Here is a 26,733-nt window from a genome sequence, read left to right as displayed (position 1 = left end):
ACCGTGTGTGCAACATTGTCACGTGGTCGTGACGTTGCAGAAGGCGGCACTCGGCATGTTCAAGACCAAACTTTTTATTTGGGCGAACTTGTGCCCGGGAAACGGAAAGTCATACTACAAGCAATACATGGTGTACACTGATAGCGGCGAACAGTGCATCGGCCATCGATTATGTGATCTGCGTTAAGGCGCGTCGGCATTTATAAATGCGGCGTCGAATATTCGAGCCTTATCGCCGGTGGGTGCATTATAGTTCCAGTATGAAGTATGAACTGAACTGTTCGCGTTTGCGCACCCAAGCATATCACAATATTCTGAAATGATCTGGAAGGTTCCCAAACATTTGGGCGCGGTTTGAGCAAGATGGTGATTATACGTGCAATGGACCCGTCACATAAAAGCTAGCAAAAGAAGCGCTCGTGGCAATATGACGACGCACGTGCGAGGAGGAAGAGGCGTAAATTGACGTTCGCTGAAGGTCAAGGTGAAACGCATGCACAAAGTAGTTTTCTAGATTTGTAGTTGAAGGACTGGAGCTGCTGCTCTAAAATAAAAATACATAACGCTATTCGAAAGATTTCCTGGTGTTTAACTGCATAATAGTGCATTTTCGTGGCAAGTAAATTCAAAGTATAAAAAAATGCAGCAGACCGATCATAATTGTTGCGTCGAAGCCGAAACTCACGTGTCGGCGTGCATCAGACGGAACGTAGTCTTGCTTCCGACGTCTGCGTCGTAGCCTCGGCCAGGTGATCTGCCCAGCCGGATAACACAATCCGAAGCGTCGACCTTGTCGCCCAGACCCGAGTTGAGGAGGTGACCTGAGCTCAGAAGAAATACCACGTCAATTAGTCGAGCTGCACGTATACAGTGCATGGAAAGTGGCACGTTGCGCGGTGTCAGTCGAAGCAGATATGATGGGTATATGTGCGAGTACAGTTGAAACTTCAAGCGCATTTGACGCATTTGTACGCATTTCTCTTTGACATTGGCGCTTATCTTCTCGTATTATTCAACATGAGGGCGACTCACTACATTGTCAGATTGTATGATGTACACGAGATGAAATGTCCCGTGGCAGAGTCTCATGGCACATAGTGGCGTCCACTATGTGTCTTTGTTCGTGTGTTCATTAGCGCTTAGTTTCATTCGCATTCCTTTTATCACGAACATTGATCAGAAGCAAGAGTTGCACATGAAGGTGTGTGACTTGTCAATGAAACATGGCTCTGGTTATTTATGTAATGTCTTCGTCCTGTTGAAATTAAGGCGTTGTTGTATGCAGTGTTGTATGCGAAAATACATGCGAAAAAAATACTAGTATTATTCTATTGAAAGGCAATGCAAGGCTGAGGTGATCAGCTAAGCCCCGGTGGAGTTACGCTACCGGCGCTTATGAAGGCAACTCTAACCGTTGCCAATAGTTAGGGATGAAATGATCTTAGTCGTTCTATTTATGAAAGTCAAATTCTAGACTGTTGAGACAAGTAATATTTGCATGTCTCGACCAGAGTGTCGGAACGGAACGAAAACCGAAAACGAAAAAAAAAAACGATATTTTTTGTCCGAAACGAAAACGTAAGCGTAACGTTATTTATTATTTCGTTCCGGAGTGAAACCGAAATTTTTTCAATCGTTTTTCGGTTCACGAGAAAATTTCGCAATCCGGAACAACTGAGCTCATGCAATGTGAGCATATCTCAGGGTATAGTATTAGCGCGTACCTCAGACAGGAAACCCAAAGCAAAGATATGTTGAAATTGTGCGAAAAACGAGAACAGTGGCAACCAGAGATGTTTATATTAACGCAAGTGGACTTTTGCGCGCCTGTCAAGCAGGCCAAAGGGGAGAGGGCATTGTCGGCGCTGAAGTTTGTTACAGCGAAAGCTGTTATGAGATCACAACAGCCGATTTTGGCTCCATAGTTGTCCGCAGCCGCCGGTGTACGTGACCGCTATCGCGTGGTATAAGAAAAAATTAAGTGATAAACAAATTTCTAGGATCCGCGCCCTCTGCGTGGCAGTCGGGTCTTCCACCACAGTGTCACGCTGGTGCTTATAACTCCATCGCAAAAATACTCTACTCAGGCGTCATGTCCGGCAAGAAATCGCGTTAACATATGTAATATAGCGTGGCCGAAGAGTAAAATAACAACCAGTCATCACGCAATGCTAATAGCACAAAGAGTGTGTGGTTTAATGCTTCCCACCAGTGTTGCGGAGTTACCACTCCGGAATTGGAATGACTCCGGAATCTTCAACATTTTCGCGACCCCGCAATGGAATGGGGACAACGCTCGGAAGAATGGAATGGGAATGGAATTACGTCTTTTTCCGAAAATAGAGGACGTTTTCGTCTACGTGCTGTTTTTCAAGCTTCAAACGTTAGTAAGGCAGAGCCTCGCAAGTTAACACTAAAGCAGTATTTTTAAAATGGCTTAGCTGATTACAAGCACGGTACATTTATAAGCAACGCGCCTGCTACGAACAGAGGCATCAGTTAGTGTACAAAAAATTCGGCAGATCCCACGTACCGTGGGAATCGATGTAATGCGAAGCATGCGCGTGATGGTGACTGTGGCGTAATTTTTCACATTGAGCGAGACGTTACGGAATGACGCTAGAGAAATGTGGGATTTGTATACGAACACCCATCTGTTGAAGAGCATATGTCTTATATACAAGCAGTTGTTTACAGTTACGTAACGATGCCAACATGGGTGTTACCAACACCAGACGCAGTAAGCCGGTATATAGCGCTTATATGCTTGAACACTGAATAGCGCGAATCCGATGAGGACAAAGAAGGAACACAGATGCACAGGGCAGCCGTTAGCTCGCAACTGAGCTTCATTCAGGAAAGTTTCCCTAGATATGCACACAGCCGAGTGGCACGTGCAGGAGCACTGCACGTACGTTACAGTCACAGTTACAGTTGTTATGCTTATACTTGTCCGTTATAACGGAGAACGCACGCACGTTTCAGCAACCCGTGTGTATGTGTAGAAGGGGCTCTTGACAGTTCCTGAACAAGGTAATCATCACCGGGATCAGTGAGCACCAGCGGCTGGACCGGACTTGTTAATCGGATCTGTTATCGCGGCTATAAGGAGTCTAAGTGTAGTGAAGCGCGATATATACTGCAACTGGTGGAAATCCTGGACGCCTGTACGATGAAATGATGTATGATGCCTTCTATAGTGGAGGTGGCAGCGAGGTATTTTGATGCCCTGTCCACATCCAAGCCGTCTTTCAAGCAGTATAAAGACCTGTCGTTGTTGGGTATTGATAGATCAATGTTGAAGTCACCGGTAATGATGAGAGGCTTGGTTCTCTCAGCAGATTTATTGTAGGAAGCATTGACCCCAGTTTTCGCGTTATCCACGTTGTGGACCACGTGGACGAGTGGATGGTAGTTGAGCGTCTTCCACGGGTGTTCTGTCTTCAACTTCCTCACTTTCCTAGCGTCCGCCGCGGTGGTGTAGCGGTTACGGTGCTCGGCTGCTGACCCGAACGTCGCGGGTTCGATCCCGGCAGCGGCGGTCGCATTTCGATGCAGGCAAAATGCTAGATGCCCATGTACTGTGCGATCTGGGTACACGTTAAAGAATACCCAATGGTCAAAATTTCCGGAGCCCTTCGCTACGGCGTCTGTCATAATCATATCGTGGTTTTGGGACATAAAACCCCAACAATTATTATTATTATTACTTTCCTTGCGTGTCAATGTGTGTGCTGGCGGTTTATATGTTCGTTGAGACTCTGTGTCACCTGTGGCACATACCCGCGTAACATGAACTCTGGTATGCGGGTATGTGCCACACGTGACTGAGAGAAAGGGTTTAATGACGTACGCGACAGGTATTTTGCGTTATTCATGTCATGACCAGTGAATCGTGTTCGTCATACAATGATCTCCTGCTATGCCAATTTTGGTATATTACAAGTTATGGAGACGACTAGGAGAGCGCCCAGACGTAGGCGGCTAGATAGATAGATAGATACGTAGATAGAAACGGCCAATGTGCCTGAGGTTCGCTAAGAAATGCTTCGCATTTAACAAATGCATTATCCCAGCAGATACCGAAGGGAGAAACAAATTACCCCTGCTCGTTGGTTCCCATTGATACCCCCACCCGAAAGTGGCGAATACTCTATGCACAGCCGGATCTTTATCTCACGAGCAGTTCAGTACCTGACACACGTAAATAACCTTTTTGACAAGGAAGACATTGCATACCTGCGCACAGGCGAACACGGAAAGTTCTCCTCACCCCATCCATGCTTGCGAGGCGCGCTTGACAAGCGTGAGTGCTGACGGGCAGTGCGGCCGAGTGTTCCGTATTCGATGCAAAGGCGCTTTTGTCAGCCTAAAAATACGCTATGTCGTCATTTTAGCATTAACAGATTTAGGCTTAAACAATATTGAAACACCACCATTCGTTCAAACATGTTGACCACGCAAATACTATCGGTAGCGAGAGAACTGCCCCTATGGGAATTAGTAGGGTGGTTGTACTGCACGAGATATGTCACCAAGCTACTATTCCTCCACCTTGGCAACGTGTTTTGCGTACTTTTGCAGTTCTTAATGCATTTGATGACATCAGCTTTATGGGGCGTTCATTCTTAACTCGATAAAACTATCAAGATGCCTTTACTACGTTGAAGAGTTGCAGGAATGGAATCGGACTGCCAGGCCATTCCCTGAGTGCCAATGGGCTAAGTTTTTTCATTCCGAGGAATTGAAAGGAATGGAACTGCGGCAAGTTCTAATTCCCCGGAATGGAATTGGAGTCGAATGGAGGCGCACATTCCGCAACACTCCTTCCCACCCACTGCAAAGTGCTCAGCCATAATTCTTCATTATCAGCCACAGCACAAAGTGCAGATAATGCCTTACAGATGTGTAGCGGGTACCGCGATTCTCCGAAGAATGAAGAAAAATGGCATAGTGGGAGCTTCGCTACTTCAGAAAACTTGCGACGATTAATGACGTAGTGGGTACGTTGCATGTTTACTTGTATTAGTTGCCCCAAGAGATAACAACAGGCTCTACAAAGTCCGCCCTTCTAGCTTTTGCTGTGACTTGCTGCGTGTTTCACGCAGGCCTGGCGATCTTTTTATCAGAGCAGCGGTCTCGCACATCAGAGAGTACACTCAATGACGTGCTGCTTCTGAGATCGTGCTCACTCCCTTGACACAAAGAATTAAGCCAACTAAAAAAATTCGTATTTGTCTTGTGAGAAAATAAATACTATGACTTTGAAATGAATACTGGTTTGTGCTAGTTGGTAGGAATACGTGGTACAGTTACTTCCGCTCCTCTGAAGAACGTGTTTTATCCTTGTCCCACTTTCTTAAGAGTAGGGCAAGTAACTACATCACAAATCCAATGTTTTTTTTAATGATTGCTTCACCTTTTTCATACTTTCTTTTTTTATACAAAGAAAAAAAAACTGTTACGAACCGTTACGGAACGTTTCTTTTTTTTTTTTTCGTTCCGGAACAGAAAGGAAACGGAACTTTTTGCGGTGAAACGAAACTAAAACCGAAACGAAAAACATTTTGTTCCGACACCCTGGTCTCGAATACACTCTAACGTAAAAATACACAGATAATGATGAAAGATTATTCAGTGGTAGAACGTTCCTTCAAAACCTTTGAACTATATTACAAGACGTAGGGTTTTATTCCATGTTATGTGTGAGCTTTACTAGAGGCAAACACAGATGTTTGTATGTCACTAATTTGCTGACAATTACCTTTCTGCGCCTGCTTCGGTGCTTACGTAGAAAGCGCAGTAACAAATATTAGACTTTTGAAAACGTTAATTGCTGCACACAGTACAGACATCGGTGATTGCGAAATTGGGGAAATAATCAAGCATCATATCGCAAGTGAGCATAAGGAAAAATATATAACAGCAATAACACAGATGCAGAAACACGCACCAGATGCTCCAAAGTACTTGTGAACATAAGATACAAGCAGAGCGCAAAAAAAAAAAGACGAGACGAGAATTCAACGAGTTTCTTGCCCTTCTATGATCCCGTCGTTTGTGTGCGTTGGCTTTATTTTATGACCATGGGCCAACTCGCCCAGCAAAGCATTAAAATTTGTCAATTTCAAATTTTCAAAGTGTACAATCAGGTTTCGAAGTGTGCAGGTTCTCAAAAGGAAAACGGCAGAAAAAGTAATATCTTGAGACATTAGCGTAATTACTTAAGTGAAATGTTTCACGAAACACCAACCGGTCAGTTAAGGATATTATTAGAAAATCTATCATTGACCGAGTCAAAGCGTGAACCGAAGTGAAGATATTTTAAAGCTTTTTAACGTAGAAGCGTTTACTGTAGGAAGCTTAGCGAAAAGACGGTACTCATACTCACCGGAGTAGCCTACGAGGGCGCAAGTGCCGCAGCTAAAATTGCGCTGACCATCCTCGTCTCTCGTTGCGAGAAAGTGCGAGGCCCCGCTTCGGGCAGAAGCAGCACCTGCGGCAAAATGGATCGAGACATACTGAAGACCACGCGCACAGGCGATGCGCCCTTCGCGACACAAGTCCTTACAGTGAGTTTGGACGGCAACCTTTCATCGTGGTTTACCAATTTTGGGTGTAAGGTTTTGCAAGCAATACCAGAAGCAACGCTGTGCTTTCTGGGCTGAACATATGGATTATCATCTTGCAGATACGAGAAGATAGCGAAGCACACGACATGTAGTGTGTAACTACGTTCGGCTTTCCCAAAATATATTTGGGGTACTTTGCAATATTTATGATGCTTAAGCGCGAGATCATTAACTGTCGTTGAATGTGGCACCTAAATCGCGTTACGTGCGCGACAACGCCAACGGCAGAGCCAGCAGCCGGTGAGAGTGCAGGGCGAGCTGCAGCGGGTGCAGCACCATCTGGTGAATCAGCCGCCAGGTACAGTTCAGCAACCTGCGCAGACATTCATCCTATGGCATGTCGCGCTCCTGGCTCAGTGCAGCGCAGGTGCAGCGGTCAGCGCACTGGGCTGGGGAGCAGTAGTAGCGATGGTCGTTATCCTCACCGTGGATACCTTTGTTTGTGAATATGATGAAATAAGTATGACCTTATTTTAACGGTGCAGCTGTTTAAGCTTGGTTTTGTTCCTTTGGCGTTCGCAAAACTTCGTCGAGCGATGGCGTTACCATACGCCGTCTATCAACGCCTTGGAGAAGGGAAGGGGGGGAGGGGAGGATGAGCAGAAGAATTGAATAAAACGAAATAAACGTCAGGATTTTAACCAGGGTACCCACGGTACGAAGGCGAACGTCTTAGCCACTCGGCTAGCCAGGCACTTTTTCTAACACGTAAGTGTTTTATGCAGGTGTCCACCAAGACTTCAGTGACGTATTTCCGTCACGGAAATGACGTCGAAAAAATGCACACAATCGGATGGCAAAGAAAAGCTTGAAGAAAAAAAGTTCCATCAACGGGAGTCGAACCCAGGACCGCTGGGTCCGCGACAACAGATGCCAAGCACGCTATCTACGGCGCCACGGTGACACGCTCTAGAGCCTTTACAAACGTGCCTTTTATATCTCACACTTTCCTCTCACAGCGCTCGGTCAGCGGGGTAGTGTCGCCGTCTGAGCGCTAAAACGAAGCAATGCATTATGACCGTGGCCTCTGCGATTAGCTCCTGCAATGCGTCGTTGCTACGCGTCCGTCCCATTCGGCACGTTTCCAATAGAACTGCAATTTTGTCACCGCCTTAACACAACGCGAGGTGGCGACCTTAGCCTAAGCCTCGGCCTAGCTCATAGCATCCAGCCACATTAAAAATCTACGACGCGTGCCTGCCTCGCCTGGCTGTAACACCGCGTTCCCCGCTTAGGCTGGCCCCTAGAAAAAACTAAATGCGGCCGGGCTAGAGGGTAGACACGACGCGCGTTGCGTTTTCCTCTAGTCCCGTCGTGGTGTTCAGTAACTTTAATATGCGGCGGGATAGCGACCTTAGCTTAACTATGGTGGCTTAGCTTAACTTCTGCATCTAATCAGCGACGATCTTCGGGCTGTCACACAGCTTTCTTTGATTACGTTCTCGCCGATAACTACTACCACAAAGGTTTGTTTAATCATTGGTCACGGGCGTTAGTCATCGAGAGGGATATGTGCCACCAAGCGTGAACGTGGGTGCATCCACGTTAAACGGTGTTATAGCTGCCATACACCAATGTACATTGTGCACGCTCTCTTGTATCAGTGTACAGCAAGCATTCAACTACTTCACTAAAGACACTTTTCACTTTCGTGTTATACCGATTCCTATGACGGAGGGATCAACCATGTCATTTTTTTTTCTTCAATGCATGGAAATAATGCCATCAACGGCACGCTAGCTGAACAAGCATTTATGGGAACCACATGATTGCGTTGCTGTGGGCGAGAGACAGAGAAAAATCTAGAGAGAAAGAAAGAGAAACAGATAGAGATAGAGAAAGAAGGAACTAGACAGAGAGACATATAGAAAGTAAGAGCGAGCCTCGGCTTGGCTTTTGCAGGCTTAGCTGCCCATCTCTATGCTCATGTGGCTATCTCTGCGCTAGGCTTGGCTGGTATGCTAGTGCGAAGCTGCCAGAATTTTTTCCCACGGCGTTGTCATGATGGCGCGGTCGGACAATTCTGCCTTGTAGGTAAGTCATGTTGGTAAGCACCGCCACTGTATATATTTGTGCTTCGGCTGCAATAAACCATTTTGTTGAAAGTTAATGCACGTGTTATGTTCTCCCTTTCCGTGCTTGTGTTAGCTTGCGCTAAATATTGTTTATTGGACAATCAGACAAGTCAGGTTCTCGCATTAAAAAAAAAAGATGGTTGATCCCTCTGTCATAGGAATCGGTATAACACGAAAGTGAAACGTGTCGTCACAGAAGTAGTTGATTGCTTTAGTGTATTAGTATATCAGAGCTTGTATAATGTGTATTGTTGTTTGGCAGATGTAGCACCGCCTGTTGTGGACGCACTCACGTTGACGTGTAGTGGCACAGCTCCGTGCCGACGACTAACGCCCATGATCATGATGTAACCCTTGCGGTAGCTGAAGTTCTTAACACATACGAGGACACCGCATATGGGTGAATCCCGCGGAAATATGGCATCAACAAGCACATAAAAGTCACAGTTTTGACGCAACGGCGAAGCAATGAATGCGATAGCAATAAATTGGAATGTAATGCGAAGAACGGAAAGCAGCTCGAAATTGCCAGCGCGTCGCTCGAGCCCAAAGGACGCACGAAAAGAACGCACACAGGACGAGCGCGAACTATCATGCGTCACAGCTCGACACTGGGAGCGCCGCTCAAACATAAGAGCGCACGAACGAACGAACAGGTACACACAGGACGAGCGCGAACGAACTGTACCAGTCCTTACATATTTCCGTTTGAACAGCGCGCCTCTTTCGCAAACGCGGCCGCTGCAGCGTCGAAGCGACCTTCGTACGCTCTGTCACTTCAGCGCAGACATCGCCGGGAGAGCACAAGACATACAACTCCCCGCTCCCCCGCCAGCCGCCCCCTTCTTTCCTCAAGATAAGCGCACGAAGGCGACCACGTTCGCAGGAACGGGGTCACGATCTTTAAAGCGCGCCACGCGCGGACATCGCGCCATCTACGTGGTAACTCAGAAAGGATACTGATGTAAGAGGTGTATATAAACAAGACGAGCGCGAACTAATTGTGACAGTTGTTACTTATTTCTGTTTGAACAGCGAGCTCCTTTCGCAAACGCGGCCGCTGCAGCGAGCGAAGCGAAGCACCGCCCCTTCTTTCCTTGAGATAAGCGCACGAAAGCGACGGCGCCCTGTAGAGCGAACAGCAACGGCGTTCGCAGGGGCGGGGCGACGATCTTTAAAGCGCGCGCGCACGTCGCGCCATCTATGTGGCCACTAAGAAAGCATCCTGAATTACATGGTGTATATAAATAGCTCGCCGTTAGCAGGCTGAAAGACTGTGGTGTCATGGCCTAACGTCTAACGCGGCGGGCTGCAAAGCGAGAGGTCGCCCGTTCGATTCCGCGCGTCGGGAAGAATTTCTGAATTATTTTTCTTTGTGGCTTTTCTATATATATACACATATACATATACGGTGAATGACGGCGGCCACCGACGGCAAAAATCAGCCGAGACTGTCCATATAATTGCTATCGCAATAATAAACACTGATACTCGATACGCACTCCTTGAAAGCGTCGTGAAACGCGAAGAGAAACGCTACGCGCGTCGTGTCTTCCCTCTAGCCTGACGGTTAGTTCTCACAGGGCGAGCGGGGAACGCGGTGCGATTACACCTTAGTGCGACAGCCAGGCGAGCAATGGAGAGCTATATTTCGATATGGATGGATGATATGAGCGACGCTTGGGCTAAAGCCACCACCTCCCGGTGTGTTAAAGCGTTGACGAAATTACACTTTTATTGGAAACGCGCCGAATGGGACGGTCGTAGCAACGGTGCGTTTTTTATTTTTTTTTTTTGCGAACCTGGTGGCACACATGTCACCGCCCCGTTATAAAGGGGACGCTCATAGCATCCATCCATCCAGCCACCCAAGAGCAATGCGAGAGGAAAGTGTGATAGATAAAAGTCGCGTTTATGTAGCTTCCGGTATGTGTTTGGCGGTAGCTCATGGGCTAAACGCCCGTCAGCCATCGTCGCGGACCGCGAGGTTGTGGGTTGGACCCCTGTCAACAGAACTTTTTTTTTTTAGTTTTCTTCCTTTGCCATCTGATGGCGTTCATTTTGCTGACGTATTTTCGTGAAGGAAATACGTCATGAAAGTCTTGGTGGACCCCGGTATAAAACACTTTCGTGTTAAAAAGTCAGAGCCTGTTTACTGGCCCTTTATGAGACCAGTTTAAGAGCACATTGGCATAAGGTGCGGAACGTATTAAAGGGTTCTAAACGCATGCATAGCTACAGATGCAGCGGCGACGCCATACCGAGTTTCCAGCTCCAGTCCCTACACTTGTAATCATGAAAAAATCCTTGAACAGGGAATCTCGTCGGAGCCAACGCTTGGACGAGTGCACCTCGTCCAAGCGTCGATTTTGTTATCTCCTCAAGCCTCCACATTCCCATTAACTTACTTCTGTCTTACACTTGGAAGGTGACAAGTTTTGCGATGTCATTCGTGCGACCAACCTGATTGGCTTGTACAAAATGTGAAAACGGGAGCCAACGGATTCGTGGCGCCATCTTGGTCAACCAGAGAAACATGGAGCGTTCCTGCTGGAAATTGCACGCACTGGTGGACGATGGCGGGAGGCGGACCTTAACACCGACCGCTGGACGAGGAAATTGCGGGAAAACAAAGCGGGACTTCAGAAGAGGCTCACTTTTAATTTCCTGCGGCTTCCTCGATACAAGGTGCCCAACTTGGATTATGACGCTAATTAAGAGCTCTACTTGTTGAATAGCCGCTTACTTCGTTAGAGCGAGTTTTTTCCGCGATTAGTTTAAAGGGACACTAAAGAGAAACAATGAATTGGTTTAGATTGATAAAGTGTGCTCGGAGAACTCGTGTGTAGTTTATTTCACCACCATCGGCTTATTATTAGAGCAGAAAACCAAGTTCAAAGTTTCATTTTTATATTTCGCGCCGAACTTTGTAATTCGTGACGTAAAATATTTCAAAGAGCATTTAACGTATTTTGGCGCCACTGGCCCGACGAAATTTCCACAAACTCGTTATGTCAAGTCTCTGGCCCCCTCAGAGGACAATGTACTTCGATTTAACCGGTTAGGAACTACGTAGGCCCGAACAGGCGCCGTCAAAAATATGTGACGTCACGGAAAATGGTGCGGGAATTCCAAGGTGGCATCGCCACCTGTATTTTATTTTTGCGCGTTTTCTCGCTTATTAAGCGTCTTCTCGCAGTAAGCGTGGTGTTTTTGGTATCGTGGAAGACTACTTTACTAATGCGAGAAAAATCGTTTTGCTCTTTAGTGTCCCTTTAAAGCACATCAGCCGTTACCGTACTTACTGAATATCTGTCTGCGTGCCACGAGGTGCGGTCGGACGAGCCTGTTGAGCCGCAGCCTTTCCGAGTGAAGTTCGCGGTGCCGTGCGTCTAGCGGCTCGGCCATGTGCCTCTGGTAGGTGCGGCCACGCACGTCGGGTTCGCCACCCACGTGCCGGGGCCGAAGTCTGTGCGCCCTTTGTGAGTGCGCACCCTCCAGGTCATCCGCGTGGCCAACGAAGGCTGCCAACATCTGGAGCGTGCACAGCAGGCACGCAAGCCAGAGCACGGCCGGGACCAAACAGCGGCGGCACAGGCGAACCATTTCGCGACACTGCAAGAAGAATTTAGTTTAGCGCTTATGAAAACGAAGAAAAAAAATATTCATTCTTTCATATAGCACAAAGCGGAAGAGTAAATCTGTATGGCTTTCTCGAAACAAAACATTCTGGCTGACGCGATATTCTTCCTGGAGCCAACCCCTTTCCGGGGTGGCCGCATTATACGACCAAGTGCTAACCAGGAAAATCCTGGTAAGCACCGACGGAGGAGCTATCCAGCCGGAAAGGCGTTGACTGCCGGATCGAATACCGGACAAGCACGGACTGCTCGTCCACCGGAAAGTCTTCTGTCTGAGGAAGCTGTGTGGATTTCCTTTTTAGCTTGGCGCTAATGATGTCTAGCAATCTGGGATATCGACTACTGGGGCAAAGTCGACCCTAAGGAAGCGCTCGGCGTAACTCTATGGGGAGCGTCCTTTAAAAATTGTTTGCTAAGCAATGCCTTATTTTTCGCAATTTGCACGGAAGGCACTTAATGCTGACAACGTTCTTATGCCGTACATCGCGATTAGTTTTAATCCGCTCGCTGCATTTTTTTCCCGAGGCAATTTTGTGCATACACTCAAACGCATGGGGTGATTTTTGAAAAGTTAATTGTAGCGCAACGATAATTTATTCACTAATTGCACTCTAGTGTGTACAGTAGGACAACATTTCTCTGTATTTGCAACTTGGTGTGACTACGCTGGCTGGATTTTTCTTTTTCCTGAAGAGCTTTTCTTGACAGACACTGCGGGAAAGCCGCCCTACAGGGGTAAAAAAATCTCCTATCGCTAAATTGATGAGCAAATGCACGTTGATCTCGTTAAAACTAAGAAAGTGTGTAGATACGATACACATCATCACGCTGACGTATAGAGAATTAGTAACACATAGTAATGAAATAATAATAACGAATCCAATAATTTCTTTGAAACTTGTGGGGGCAAGATGTCAATGTTGAAGAACGTGTACACTATAGATGATACTTCAATGTATACAGTTACGATAAGATCATAGATCACAATTTCATATAATTGATTTGTAAGATTTATTGTTGTAATTAATTAGTAATCGAGGTTAATTATCTATCATATGCAACCTAATGTTTAGTGGTGTCAAACGAAACGTATCTGAGATGGCAATATACTCGTAGCCTTTTAAATAATAGCCCCGCCATATGTAATTATCATTCATTGTCATCCTTATCATATTATTTTATATCCACTGCAAGACCGAGTCCTCTGCCAATGATGTCCAATTTACTCCGTCTCGTGCGAGCTCGTTCGATTTTATGCCTACAAATTTTGTACCTCATCGCCCCACCTCACCCTCACCTGTCCTCGGCGGAATTTCCCATCCACAGGTGCCGACTCCGTCACTCTAAGTAATTAGTGACTGGGGGTAAATAGTAATGAAGTGATTTGGAGGATTCCGTTCTATTGTATGAAACGAAAAAGTATTCGCCGCGAGATCGGGCTACAGGTGGCAGCACCGTCACCGCGGTAGTGTGGATAGGCGGTTGTCGGCGCGTATACAAACGTGCACAACAGCGCTTTGTTGTGAGCGATTTGACCCAATTTCCGGCAAACAAAATGCGTTGACTGCAGCTTTCTGGTAATATGTGCGCTCTTGATTCCCGAATTAATGCACGAAGCGCGCCGAACGCTACTATTACTTGTGACAGAAGCGCATTCTGCCAACGAACGGGTTGCTCGCCTTCGGCGACAGTCGGCGTTCTCGCTATGGATGACGTTTTCTTGTTGTTTTATTCGTACATGTTTAGCTTGCGTTCCAGCTACTACGCACTGCTGTACAGCGGGACTGAATTAACTATTTACTTCTTGTTCATCTGGCTGCCCATCAACAAAAAGAAAGCCCGTATTCCTGCACGATGGGTTGGAATAGCACGTTGTGCACTGCGTCCTCAGATATTCATTCGCATTTCTTATTCAGTTCTGCATGAAATGTAGGACAGTTGACAGGTTTACTGAGGAAAGCTACGTGGCTGACAGCGCTTTAGCGCAACGGAGACGTTTAACACGCACACGCTTGTCTTTATTCCAGTAAACGTACACAAAGGTAACTGTACAGCACGGAACATTCTTCGATTGATTACTTGCACGACAGAAATGGAACAAAGGCCCGGTTATTTCACGGGACCAAAGTACGTTTTTTCATATGAATAATGTCCGCTGCCTTCCGTCAATCTAAACAACGCAGCACAAATGCTCGTGATAATGTAAAGAAAAAGAAAGATGTGGCTTCGCGTGAAATTGCTGCGACATAAGTGGAAAGTACGCCGTTTGGATTAATCTTGACCATCACGGTTTTTTAACGCGCACCTTAATATAAGTACACGGGTATTTTTGTATAAATTTCGCCACAAGTGAAAATTGCGCAAGGCAACTCAGTTTTGCGATTTCCGTGTCATTTCATTTTCTGTTCTTTTTAGGGGACAATTTAAGTAGCGAAGTGTCAGACGTGATTTGACAGAAATATTTCTCTCTAGTGAGACCAGGACAGTACACAACTAAAGCTCGTCGCGTAGCGTATAAACAACACCTAACCACAACGCGCAAGTATATGCGAGCCTTTTTTTTTTACCACCGAGCCGCTAAAAGGCTATATTCAAATGAGATTTAATACTTCTCATCTTTAGGGTAACGCCAAGTGCCCTCTGCAATGCGCTTGAACCACAGAGCGGCACCTACACTGACATGACTCTCGTGAACGGGGGGTACGACGACCACACACAACACTCTCGACAAGTGCACTCACTGATCTTATTACGGTACATATACAGCCGATCAAGGCCAAATTCTTCTTTACATCGTGTTAGGCATACGTACTAGCTCTTGAAGTTGCACTAACGCAACGGAATAAACCGTTTTTTGAGGATCTGCATGACGTACGCGCACATGCAAACACAACGTCGCTAGCAGACGACGCATGGAGCAATCCACACTACGCGCGGTTCAGCCAGAAGCCGCCAGGCGGCGACTCCGCTCGATCTCGCGGCCAATAGTAAGGTGATGCATGCAGCGAAAGTCTTAAGGTGCAAAATAGCAATAAGAAGTCGAATTTTATATTAGGGTAATAAATTAAAAAGGGGAATAGCTCATCGTAAAACGTGTATTTGATGAAGAAAGGTGTCTTCGCCGGTAGAATGCAAAACAACAAAGGTTTAATGACTCAGATGGCAAAACACGTCCATGCTAGGCAAACGTTCGTTTCGGCACCACCATGCGCGAGCTCTCCTCTCGTGCCCATACTTCCTTCTCTTCTTTCTTCCATGCACATTCAACAATATTCAACAGCATTATATTAAACGACAAGCATTTCTTAACGAAATTCTGCGTCTTTGAGCGTATCTATCTATCTATCCGGTATTTACCTACGGAGCAGAAACCTGGAGACTTACAAAGAGGGTTGAACTTAAATTCAGAACGACGCAGCGAGCGATGGAAAGGAAAATGCTAGGTGTAACCTCAAATTAAGAGACAGGAAAAGAGCAGAGAGGGTCAGGGAACAAACGGGGGATAAGGATATCATAGTTGAAATCAAGAAGAAGAAATGGGTATGGGCCGGGCACGTAGCACGTCGGCAGGATAACCGGTGGTCATTAAGGGTAACTGACTGGATTCCAAGAGATGGCAAACGCGTGAGGGGGAGACAGAAAATTAAGTGGGTAGATGAGATTAAGAAGTTTCTAGGTATAACGTGGCAGCAGAAAGCACAGGACCGAGTTGATTGGCGGAACATGGGAGAGGCCTTTGCCCTGCAGTGGACGTAGACAGGCGCTGCTGCTGCTGCTGCTGCTGCTGATGATGATGGTCTATCTATCTATCTATCTATCTATCTATCTATCTATCTATCTATCTATCTATCTATCTATCTATCTATCTATCTATCTATCTATCTATCTATCTATCTATCTATCTATCTATCTATCTATCTATCTATCTATCTATGACTTTGTGCTCTCTTGGTCGTTTCGTTAATGGAATTTACACCAAAATTCGTATGGTATGACGTGACAACACGAAGAACATAAATGACAGGTCATAACATAAAAATCATGACATGCATGTCATGAACGGCACGATTTACACGCCACCGTCTCGGTGCTTTCGCGGCCGTTTCGTTAATTTAATGTATACCAAAATTGCTACTGGCGCGACAAGAGCCTATGAGGAACATCAATGACTGGTCGTAAAGCGGAAATCACGTCGTGCATGTCATGTACGACATGATTTACATGCCACGCTCATGGTGCCCTTACGGCCGTTTCATTCACTGCATATAAACTAAAATTCATATGGCGCGACATGACTGTATAACGAACATAAATGACAGGTTTTAAAATGCAAATTATGACATTCGTGTCATGTACGGCATGATTTACATGGCACTCTGACGGTACGCTCGCGGCCGCTTCGCTAGCTTGATATATGTCAAAATTGGTATTGCGCAACGTGACTGTATGGCTAACATAAATAGCAAGTAATAACATTGAAAATGTGAGTTGTATGCCATGATTTACGTGCCACGCTCATGGTGCGCTCGGGGCCGTTTAATTCACTGGATATATACCAAAATTCATATGGCGTGACATGACTGTATGGCGAACATAAATTACAGGTCCTAGCAGGCAAAGCATGATATGCATGTCATGTACAGCGTGGCTTACATGCCACGCTCATGATGCGCTCGAGGCCGTTTAATTCACTGGATATATACCAAAATTCATATGGCGTGACATGACTGTATGGCGAACATAAATTACAGGTCCTAGCAGGCAAAGCATGATATGCATGTCATGTACAGCGTGGCTTACATGCCACGCTCATGATGCGCTCGGGGCCGTTTAATTCACTGGATATATACCAAAATTCATATGGCGTGACATGACTGTATGGCGAACATAAATTACAGGTCCTAGCAGGCAAAGCATGATATGCATGTCATGTACAGCGTGGCTTCATGCCACGCTCATGATGCGCTCGAGGCCGTTTAATCACTGGATATATACCAAAATTCATATGGCGTGACATGACTGTATGGCGAACATAAATTACAGGTCCTAGGCAGGCAAAGCATGATATGCATGTCATGTACAGCGTGGCTTACATGCCACGCTCATGATGCGCTCGGGGCCGTTTAATTCACTGGATATATACCAAAATTCATATGGCGTGACATGACTGTATGGCGAACATAAATTACAGGTCCTAGCAGGCAAAGCATGATATGCATGTCATGTACAGCGTGGCTTACATGCCACGCTCATGATGCGCTCGGGGCCGTTTAATTCACTGGATATATACCAAAATAATATGGCGTGACATGACTGTATGGCGAACATAAATTACAGGTCCTAGCAGGCAAAGCATGATATGCATGTCATGTACAGCGTGGCTTACATGCCACGCTCATGATGCGCTCGGGGCCGTTTAATCACTGGATATATACCAAAATTCATATGGCGTGACATGACTGTATGGCGAACATAAATTACAGGTCCTAGCAGGCAAAGCATGATATGCATGTCATGTACAGCGTGGCTTACATGCCACGCTCATGATGCGCTCGGGGCCGTTAATTCACTGGATATACCAAAATTCATATGGCGTGACATGACTGTATGGCGAACATAAATTACAGGTCCTAGCAGGCAAAGCATGATATGCATGTCATGTACAGCGTGGCTTACATGCCACGCTCATGATGCGCTCGGGGCCGTTTAATTCACTGGATATATACCAAAATTCATATGGCGTGACAGGACTGTATGGCGAACATAAATTACAGGTCCTAGCAGGCCAAGCATGATATGCATGTCATGTACAGCGTGGCTTACATGCCACGCTCATGATGCGCTCGGGGCCGTTTAATTCACTGGATATATACCAAAATTCATATGGCGTGACATGACTGTATGGCGAACATAAATTACAGGTCCTAGCAGGCAAAGCATGATATGCATGTCATGTACAGCGTGGCTTACATGCCACGCTCATGATGCGCTCGAGGCCGTTTCGCTTGCTTAATATATGCTGAAATTGGTATGGTGTGGCATGACTGCATGACGAACATGACAAGCCCTACCATGCAAATTATGACATGCATATCACGTACGCCATGACTTATATTCCACGCTTACGGTGCGCTCGAGGCGGTTTCGCAATCTTGATATATACCGAAATTCGCATGGCGTAACGTGACTGTGTGACGAACACAAATGACAGGTCGTAACATAAAAATAATGACATGCATGTCATGTACGGCATGACTTGCGTGCCAAGCGCATGGTGCGCTCGCGGCCGTTTCATTCATCGTCAGATTGTGAACGAGAAACCCACTGAAAATCGTGGGTTGGTGGATGCTAGAAATCTTGGTGGACATGGTGGAAACAATAGTGGACAAGGTGGAAGGAATAGTGGATGTGGTGGAAGCTGTGGTGGTCATAATGGCTGATGATGGCGAGAGTGGAAAAAATGGTGGCAGATGGTGGTGGTGGTGGCAAGCTTCATTTGGTGTTAAGTGGAAAATGCTGGCTGATGGTGGCGATGAAAAAAATGTTTTGGTGGACGACTTGGTGAACAAGCTGGATGATGGTGGCACGATGGAAGTGCACGTGACATTATGTGAAATCCTTGTCATTTCTAATGTTTTCCTGTTGAATGTGCATAAAAATATGTTTACAGTTCAAAGAAGCCAACGCCGATCATTACGCTTTCTAGCACGCTTTTTTTAATTCATGCGGCATCAATAACCGCCTCACGTTTTGTGGGGCACAGCAGCCGTAACGTTTACATTTTACGCACGTACTTATCAAGTTTACATCCGCGATGTGTTTCTGTATTGTGATGTTTGCAAGTCTAGAGGTGTCGGTGTGAACAGCGCCAGTAACTACTAGCTGTGTTACATCGCCGCGCAGTTGTCGAGAAGTAAGTGAGCTCTGGCTGCGCAATTGCCCCTTCCAGCGGGTAGACCAACAAACAGCCGCCGCTTGGTACCTCCACGCTAGAAACGCAACGCTGGCAATTCTTGCACGCTCACTTACCTCAGCGGCACTTTAAGGTAACAGTGAAAATGCACACGAAGCTAAAATGCACAAATTTTTACCTTCTGCCTGCGTCGCGATAAGCCCCACCAAGTATGACTGCCACCATCATATTCTACCACCATGATTTCCACCAAAGGTTAGGCATAGCGTACCGACCGAGTTCATGTACGTGTCATCAGCGCTTCTGGGTTTCAGGATACACAATGCCGATGCGTACGAATGGCTTTACAGCACAGCTGTGGCATCGGCTCACCTAAGTGAAGCATTTCTTCTTGTGTACGGTGTCCGCAAAAGAAGCCATGAGCATCGATGCGACGCGCTTCCACCAAACGCCTCCGGTTACCAACCGCCGCCGGTCGCACTCGCCGGCACTTCTCTAACTCGTATGCGAGAACATAAACTTGTCAATTCGTACGCCGTACTGCACCAATATGATCGCATATTTTCCCCGCGCACTGCACTAGTTTTTCGCCCAGCTGTTATGAAGTTGCAGCTAATGATACAGCGTCAGATCAGTGCGCTGGCACGGCCACGCTGTACGCTGCGCGAAAAAACATCACAATATTCAATCAATTAATTGTACGCGCGTATTTATCAAATGAGATTACAGTCGACATAAAGCCTCTGCACATGTCGCCCTTTGGAAAAAGCGAGAAACGGCTATTAAACTTGGGAGTAACAGCCAGTAAACTACACCTGCTCCTCGGTCAACATGACGTTTTTTTTTTTAGTTACGTTGTGAATTGTAAAAGAAAGTTAGCGCTGATGCCATTATCAACATGCCATTTTTTAGCGGCAGCAGTTTGTTTGCTTTTAATAACTATACAAATTTTAGTAGGAGGCGAAGATCGCGCCCGTCTCGAGTACGAGAAATACATAGCCGAGGCCAAACGGTGGATTAGTATGTTGACTAGCTATTCTACAAAAAGGGAAGCGTGTGTTGTGTTAGCCGTCGAGTGTGCACTTAGTAACGCTTGAGCGCTTATTGTCGCTATGTGATTGTACTTTTGCTTGCTTTATTTGTGCTCTTATTGTGCACTGTAATGCTCAGTGTGATAAATATCATGAAAGAAAAGTAAAGTCATCGTGGCGTAGTGGTAAAGTACTCGGCTCGGGATCCGAAGGTGGCACGTTCGACTCCTACTGCCGGAAGATTTTTTTTTTTGCATACGGCTTTTTTTTTTGTACTAATGCATGTGTGACAGCTAGGCACGATGGTCCTGACGCTGTAGAGCCGTTTTACGCTCCGTGATTCTCCAGCATCCATCATACGCCAGCATCCAGCATACACCATGTGCCACCATATCCCAGCACCATAATCCACCATAATGATGGATGGTGGAATCCACCATTCCACATGGTGGACACATTTTCAATAGGGAGAAAAAAAGTCACAGTCTCGCCGCAACGGCGAAGCAATGAATGCGATAGCAACAAATTGGGATGTAACACGAAAGCAGCTCGAAATTGCCAGCGCGTCGCTCGAGCCCAAAGGACGCACTAAAAGAACGCACGCAGGACGAGCGCGAACTATCATGCGTCACAGCTCGATACTTGAAGCGCATGTTCTGAAACATAAAGCAGGACGCACGAGACGAACGAACAGGTACACACAAGACGAGCGCGAACTCAATGTCGCAGTTGTTACTTATTTCTGTTTGAACAGCGCGCTCCTCTCGCAAACGTGGCCGATGCAGCGAGCGAAGTGACCTTCGTACGCTCTGTGACTTCAGCGCGAACATCGCGGAGAAAGCACAAGACATACAACCCCCAGCCTTCACCCCCCCCCCGCCCTCCCCCTTCTTTCCTTGAGATAAGCGCACGAAGGCGACCACGCCCTGTAGGGCGAAGAGCCTCGGCGTTCGCAGGAGCGGTGCGACGACCTTTAAAGCGCGCGCCCAGCGCGCACATCGCGCCATCTCGCTGGTGAGTAAGAAAGCACGCTGAAGTAAATGGTGTATATAAATGGCTCGTCGTTACTCGTTAGCATGCTGAAAGACGCTACTCTCCGTGGCTTAGCCGTCTAACGCCGCGCGTTTCCGATCGAGAGATCGGCCGTTCGATTCCGCGCGACGGAAAGTATTTCTGAATTATTTTCCTTTGTGGCTTTTCTATATATATATATATATATATATATATATATAAAGGCTTAAATACGGAAGAGTAACTTCGGTTGCCGCAAGGTTATAAGTATAAAAGTATATGCGCCTTCATAAAAACAACTGTTTATTTTGTCTACGTTTCGACGGGAGCCCCGTCTTCTTCAGGACATAACAATATTTACAGCGTGTGTGTGTCCTCTTATAGCATGTTGAGAGTGGAAGGGAAAGGACAGAAAGGAAGGGAAATAACGGAGAAAAAAGGGGGGGGAACCACGACAACAACAACAACAACAATAACAGCAATACACACACAAAAAAAGAGCAAATAAAAGTCCGGAGGGTCAGTAAGAAGGGTTTTGCTTGTCGCGGACATTGTGTTCGTTTAGGCAGCGACAACAATAGAGCCTCTGCGCACCCATCTTCCCCCAAACGGGCAATGTAATGACCCCGCGCATCTAGTATGGCCCCTTCCGGTGTGGGGCCACGGGTGGCGTTTTTGACGTCCTTCTTCGTCGTTTACCGCGTTAAAGTAATTGGTGGGGTGGACAGTGAGGGCTTTCAGCATATGTTTTTCCGTGTCGGCCTGGATGTAAGACCCGAAGTGGCCGGTAGTGTTGTCGCGTCGTCAATATTTATTAAGCGCATCGGCTCTTTTTGCAAGAGGAAAAGATGTAGAAAAAGGTAAGGGTTACCCTTACCTTTTTCTACATCTTTTCCTGTTGCTGTTATTGTTGTTGTTGTTGTTGTCGTGGTTCCCCCCCCCCTTTTTCTCCGTTACTTCCCTCCCTTTCTGTCCTTTCCCTTCCACTCTCAACATGCTATAAGAGGACACACACACGCTGTAAATATTGTTATGTCCTGAAGGAGACGGGGCTCCCGTCGAAACGTAGACAAAATAAACAGTTGTTTTTATGAAGGCGCATATACTTTTATACTTATGTATATATATATATACATATGCGGTGAATGACGGTGACGACGGCAAAAATCAGGCGAGACTGCCCATAATTGCTCTCGCAATAAAAGAGCGTGGGAAGCGGCTGTGTCGCTAGATACGATAAGCAGAAGTAATATAAGCACGGAAGCCCGGGCAGAGCACGGCCGACGCCTTTTGTGCCAATTTGAAGCACCGACGTCTATACATGTGGGATCGCAAAGGGCCTCGCCTTGCTTCTTTTGTGTTAGGCGATATGTCGCCATCAGATGATTGCGATCTTATACAAGTGAAATGCTTGTTACAAGGAAACGATGCTGGGAGGCGATCTGTCGTTCGCGTAGACCCTAAGCACATGTATATTAGAGTGCGCATTGGGAAAAACACATATGCAAGAGACGGGGCGAATACCACAACCAGCCAGCTGCTAGTGGTCCTGGTCTGCGCTCCAGTAATCAATTCCGTTAAGAGGATGTCAAGGTAACGAAATCAGGCAGGTTTACTAGCCTCCAGAGGGAGTAAGCAAAATCGAGAGTAGCAAAATGAATAGAATGAGAACTGCGATTACGCTTCAAGAGGCACGGCATGACTGCAACTCGTCACTGTTGCCGGTACACTAAAGAAAGAGCAGTAGCCAACAAATAACGTTTAAAGGGTTCGAAGAAAGGAACGCTCAATAATTCGGACTATTTACGTTTTCTTTTTTTAATAAAAGTTCATAGCGTTGAAATAACGTTTACAACGTTCATAGGTTAAAGGGACACTAAAGAGCAAAACGATTTTTCTCGTATTAGTAAACTACCATTTCACGATACCAAAAAGACCACGTTTGCTGCGAGAAGACGTTTGGTAGACGACGAATAGAAACAGCGCTAGACACGGGACGAGAAGAGGACACAAACACGGCGCTGAACTAACAACCAATGTTTATTGCAAAAAACGAGTGCAATATATAGGACACAGGTGTCTGCGCAGAACCACGGAACATACACCAAAGTGCACATCCATGTGATAAGGCCAAACTGCAAACATTATCAAGAGCCTGTCAAATCAGTGGACCTCAGATATCTAATTTCACAGCCATGAAGCGAAATTGAGGGTACGCTAACACAAGAAACATCATGCTGTTGAATGTGAAAGGCTTCGCAAATCTCGCGTTCGCGCTGCTTGCTATAGCGCCCCATGACCACACCTTATCGAGAATCGGCCGACAACCACAATCTTTACAGTGGTCAGCCAGGTGGCTAGGAACAGAGCCTTTCAGAGCATAAGAGTGCTCCCTCAGCCGATCATTTACGCATCGGCCTGTTTGGCCGAGTAATAGCGCCCACAAGTGAATGGTATTTTATAGACAACCAGCTGAAACACATTCCACATAGCGCGTAGCGTGTTTCTTAGTGCATGCTTGTTTCTTAGGTCCATCACTGTTAACCCTGCGGCACAGCCCGGCCAGCTTGCCGCGTGCGCAGAAAACAACTCTTACACCAATTTTGCCTGCAACTTTCTTTAGCCTGTGCGAAACCTCATGTACGTAGGGAATAACCGCCGTGCTAGAGTGAGGCGTGATACGTTGGCTATGGCTTAGTCTGTTATTGGGCACTCTTAGCGACTTAAGGAGAGTCTCGGCGATGGAGGTTAACATGGGCAGAGGGAAGCCTGCTTGTTGAAGACGGTGCACTTGGTGCGTAAAACTGCTGTCGACCTGGTGGTGACAAGAGCGAGTTAAGGCTGCCTTTAGGCAGGAATGAGCGATGCTTCGCTTGACCAATTTGGAATGCGCGGACGTGAAAGGAAGAAGGCTTTTCTTTGACCGTGGCTCGTACCGCCAACAGACATGGTCAGACAAAAAATGCATTTCAAGATCCAGGAATCGTAGCCTGTCGTCAGACGTACACTCAGATGTTAATTCTAGTCGCTCCATTTCACGCCGAAATACGTCAAAAATATCACCAGTGGTTCGTCGAGGGTTAGTTTCATCAAATTGGTAAACAACTAAAAAGTCGTCTACATAGCGGAACACCTTACAGTGCTTGTCTGGAGAAGCTTAGCCATGAGACTTCTGTCATAACGTGCGAGTAAAAGGTCGCTAAGCACCGGAGCTAAGCATGAGCCGATGCACACTCCTTCACGCTGAGTGTAAAAGGAGTCCTTGTGAAGTACAAAGGTCGATTGTAGGTAAAATTGCAGTAGTTCCAAAAACCTGTCAACATGAATTCCACACGCATTCTGAAATTTTGTGCACCCATAACGTTCAATGCACTGGCTAACTTCCTCGCACACGAGGTCATGAGGCAAGGAATAAAATAAGGCCTTGACATCAACAGAGAAGGCGCTTACCTCGTTTTGGCACTCAGTCCGGAGGTAATCGCTGACGATGACAGGGCTCTTGATTCGACAAGGGTCATCGATGGGTAGGACTGCCAGAGACCTCTGAAGATAGGATGCAACGGGGCGCTGCCATGTACCGCGCTCGGAGACAATTGCTCTGAAGGGATACCTTCCTTGTGTGTCTTCACTGAAAAGAAGACAGAAAGGCTCAGGCCCTTCGCCGTTTTCACAGACTTTGCCAAGGCAGTTAGTCCCATTTCGTCACACAATTTCACCGCTTGCGTCCTCACTCTTGCTCCTTTGACGGCAGGGAGCTCCATGAAGTTCTTTCGAATGGCTTCCTCAGCCTTGCTGTCGTAGACTTGCTTCGGCATCAGCACGAACCCTCCTTCCTTGTCAGATTGGAGAAGCTTGACGTCAGCTCTTCGTAGGCCGGCGACGATGGCATTTGACCTTTGTCTAGCCGTCTTAATGTCTTGCGGAAGGCACTGGACACCCTCCTGGACAAGTAGACCAACTTCGTCTTCTTTTGCTCGGCCGACGGTGCCTCTCACGAGGCCAAGCAGCTCAACCTTGTCTAGGTTTGGATGCTCGCAGAATTTTGGGCCATTTTGCAACACCTTTTCACCCCGGCAGGAACAGCGACGTTTCCAAGGATGACGACCTCCTGTCCTAGTGGGGGTCGTTGGCGTCCCTTTTTCGGCAGCCAAGGTAGCATCTGGCGCCATAAGAACTCCAGTTGATTGATGGGCTAAGCGAAGATCCTGAAGAAAAAGCTTCTCACCAGATCCTCTGGGCGCCCTGCCCCATGTGTGCGACGTGAAGGCATTCCGTGTAGAAGCGGACTTGTCGCCAAGCTTCGGAGCGAAGGATACGGCAGAGCCTGTTCGCATGTCCTGCGGACGGAGCAAGCCCTCCAAGAGGCGTAGAACTTCAGGAGGCAGTAGGCATTCTTCAGAGGAAAACGTGAACAGTCTCGCCCTACAAGACGCCGTGGCGATCAGGCTGACACAAAAACGGATGACTGTAGGAAGTCAGGAAAGCACAGGGAAGAGCCCGATGAACTAGAAATAAACTTTAACAATGTGCTTGATTGGCTGGTTGGTTCTGCATGGTAGACGACGAATAGAAACAGCGCTAGACACGGGACGAGAAGAGGACACAAACCGGCGCTGAACTAACAACCAATGTTTATTGCAAAAACGAGTGCAATATATAGGACACAGGTGTCTGCGCAGAACCACGGAACATACACCAAAGTGCACATCCATGTGATAAGGCCAAACTGCAAACATTATCAGAGCCTGTCAAATCAGTGGACCTCAGATATCTAATTTCACAGCCATGAAGCGAAATTGAGGGTACGCTAACACAAGAAACATCATGCTGTTGAATGTGAAAGGCTTCGCAAATCTCGCGTTCGCGCTGCTTGCTATAGCGCCCCATGACCACACACTTATCGAGAATCGGCCGACAACCACAATCTTTACAGTGGTCAGCCAGGTGGCTAGGAACAGAGCCTTTCAGAGCATAAGAGTGCTCCCTCAGCCGATCATTTACGCATCGGCCTGTTTTGGCCGATGTAATAGCGCCCACAAGTGAATGGTATTTTATAGACAACAGCTGAAACACATTCCACATAGCGCGTAGCGTGTTTCTTAGTGCATGCTTGTTTCTTAGGTCCATCACTGTTAACCCTGCGGCACAGCCCGGCCAGCTTGCCGCGTGCGCAGAAAACAACTCTTACACCAATTTTGCCTGCAACTTTCTTTAGCCTGTGCGAAACCTCATGTACGTAGGGAATAACCGCCGTGCTAGAGTGAGGCGTGATACGTTGGCTATGGCTTAGTCTGTTATTGGGCACTCTTAGCGACTTAAGGAAGTCTCGGCGATGGAGGTTTACATGGTCAGAGGAAGCCTGCTTGTTGAAGACGGTGCACTTGGTGCGTAAGGCCGCTGACGTTAGTATCAAATCGAGTTAAAGATGAT

The 26,733-nt window shown here is 46.8% G+C and overlaps 1 protein-coding gene across 1 annotated transcript in view; it reads right to left on the bottom strand.

Annotated features, from left to right (window-relative positions):
* Window positions 1-26,733, bottom strand: part of LOC119399310 (alpha-N-acetylgalactosaminide alpha-2,6-sialyltransferase 6) — a 72,534-nt gene that overhangs the window by 16,080 nt on the left and 29,721 nt on the right. The window contains exons 2-4 of the mRNA XM_037666128.2: window positions 12,013-12,322; window positions 6,392-6,496; window positions 686-821 (exon numbers count right to left, since the gene is read on the bottom strand). Of these exons, the coding sequence (XP_037522056.1) occupies window positions 686-821; window positions 6,392-6,496; window positions 12,013-12,313 (542 nt within the window). The 5' untranslated portion in view covers window positions 12,314-12,322. The remainder of the gene's footprint in view (window positions 1-685; window positions 822-6,391; window positions 6,497-12,012; window positions 12,323-26,733) is intronic.

Source organism: Rhipicephalus sanguineus, chromosome 7 (genome assembly GCF_013339695.2).
Source record: "Rhipicephalus sanguineus isolate Rsan-2018 chromosome 7, BIME_Rsan_1.4, whole genome shotgun sequence".
Lineage (NCBI taxonomy): Eukaryota > Metazoa > Arthropoda > Arachnida > Ixodida > Ixodidae > Rhipicephalus > Rhipicephalus sanguineus.
The sequence above is the reverse complement of the archived record's forward strand: the minus strand, read 5'-3'. Positions and strand labels throughout refer to the sequence as shown.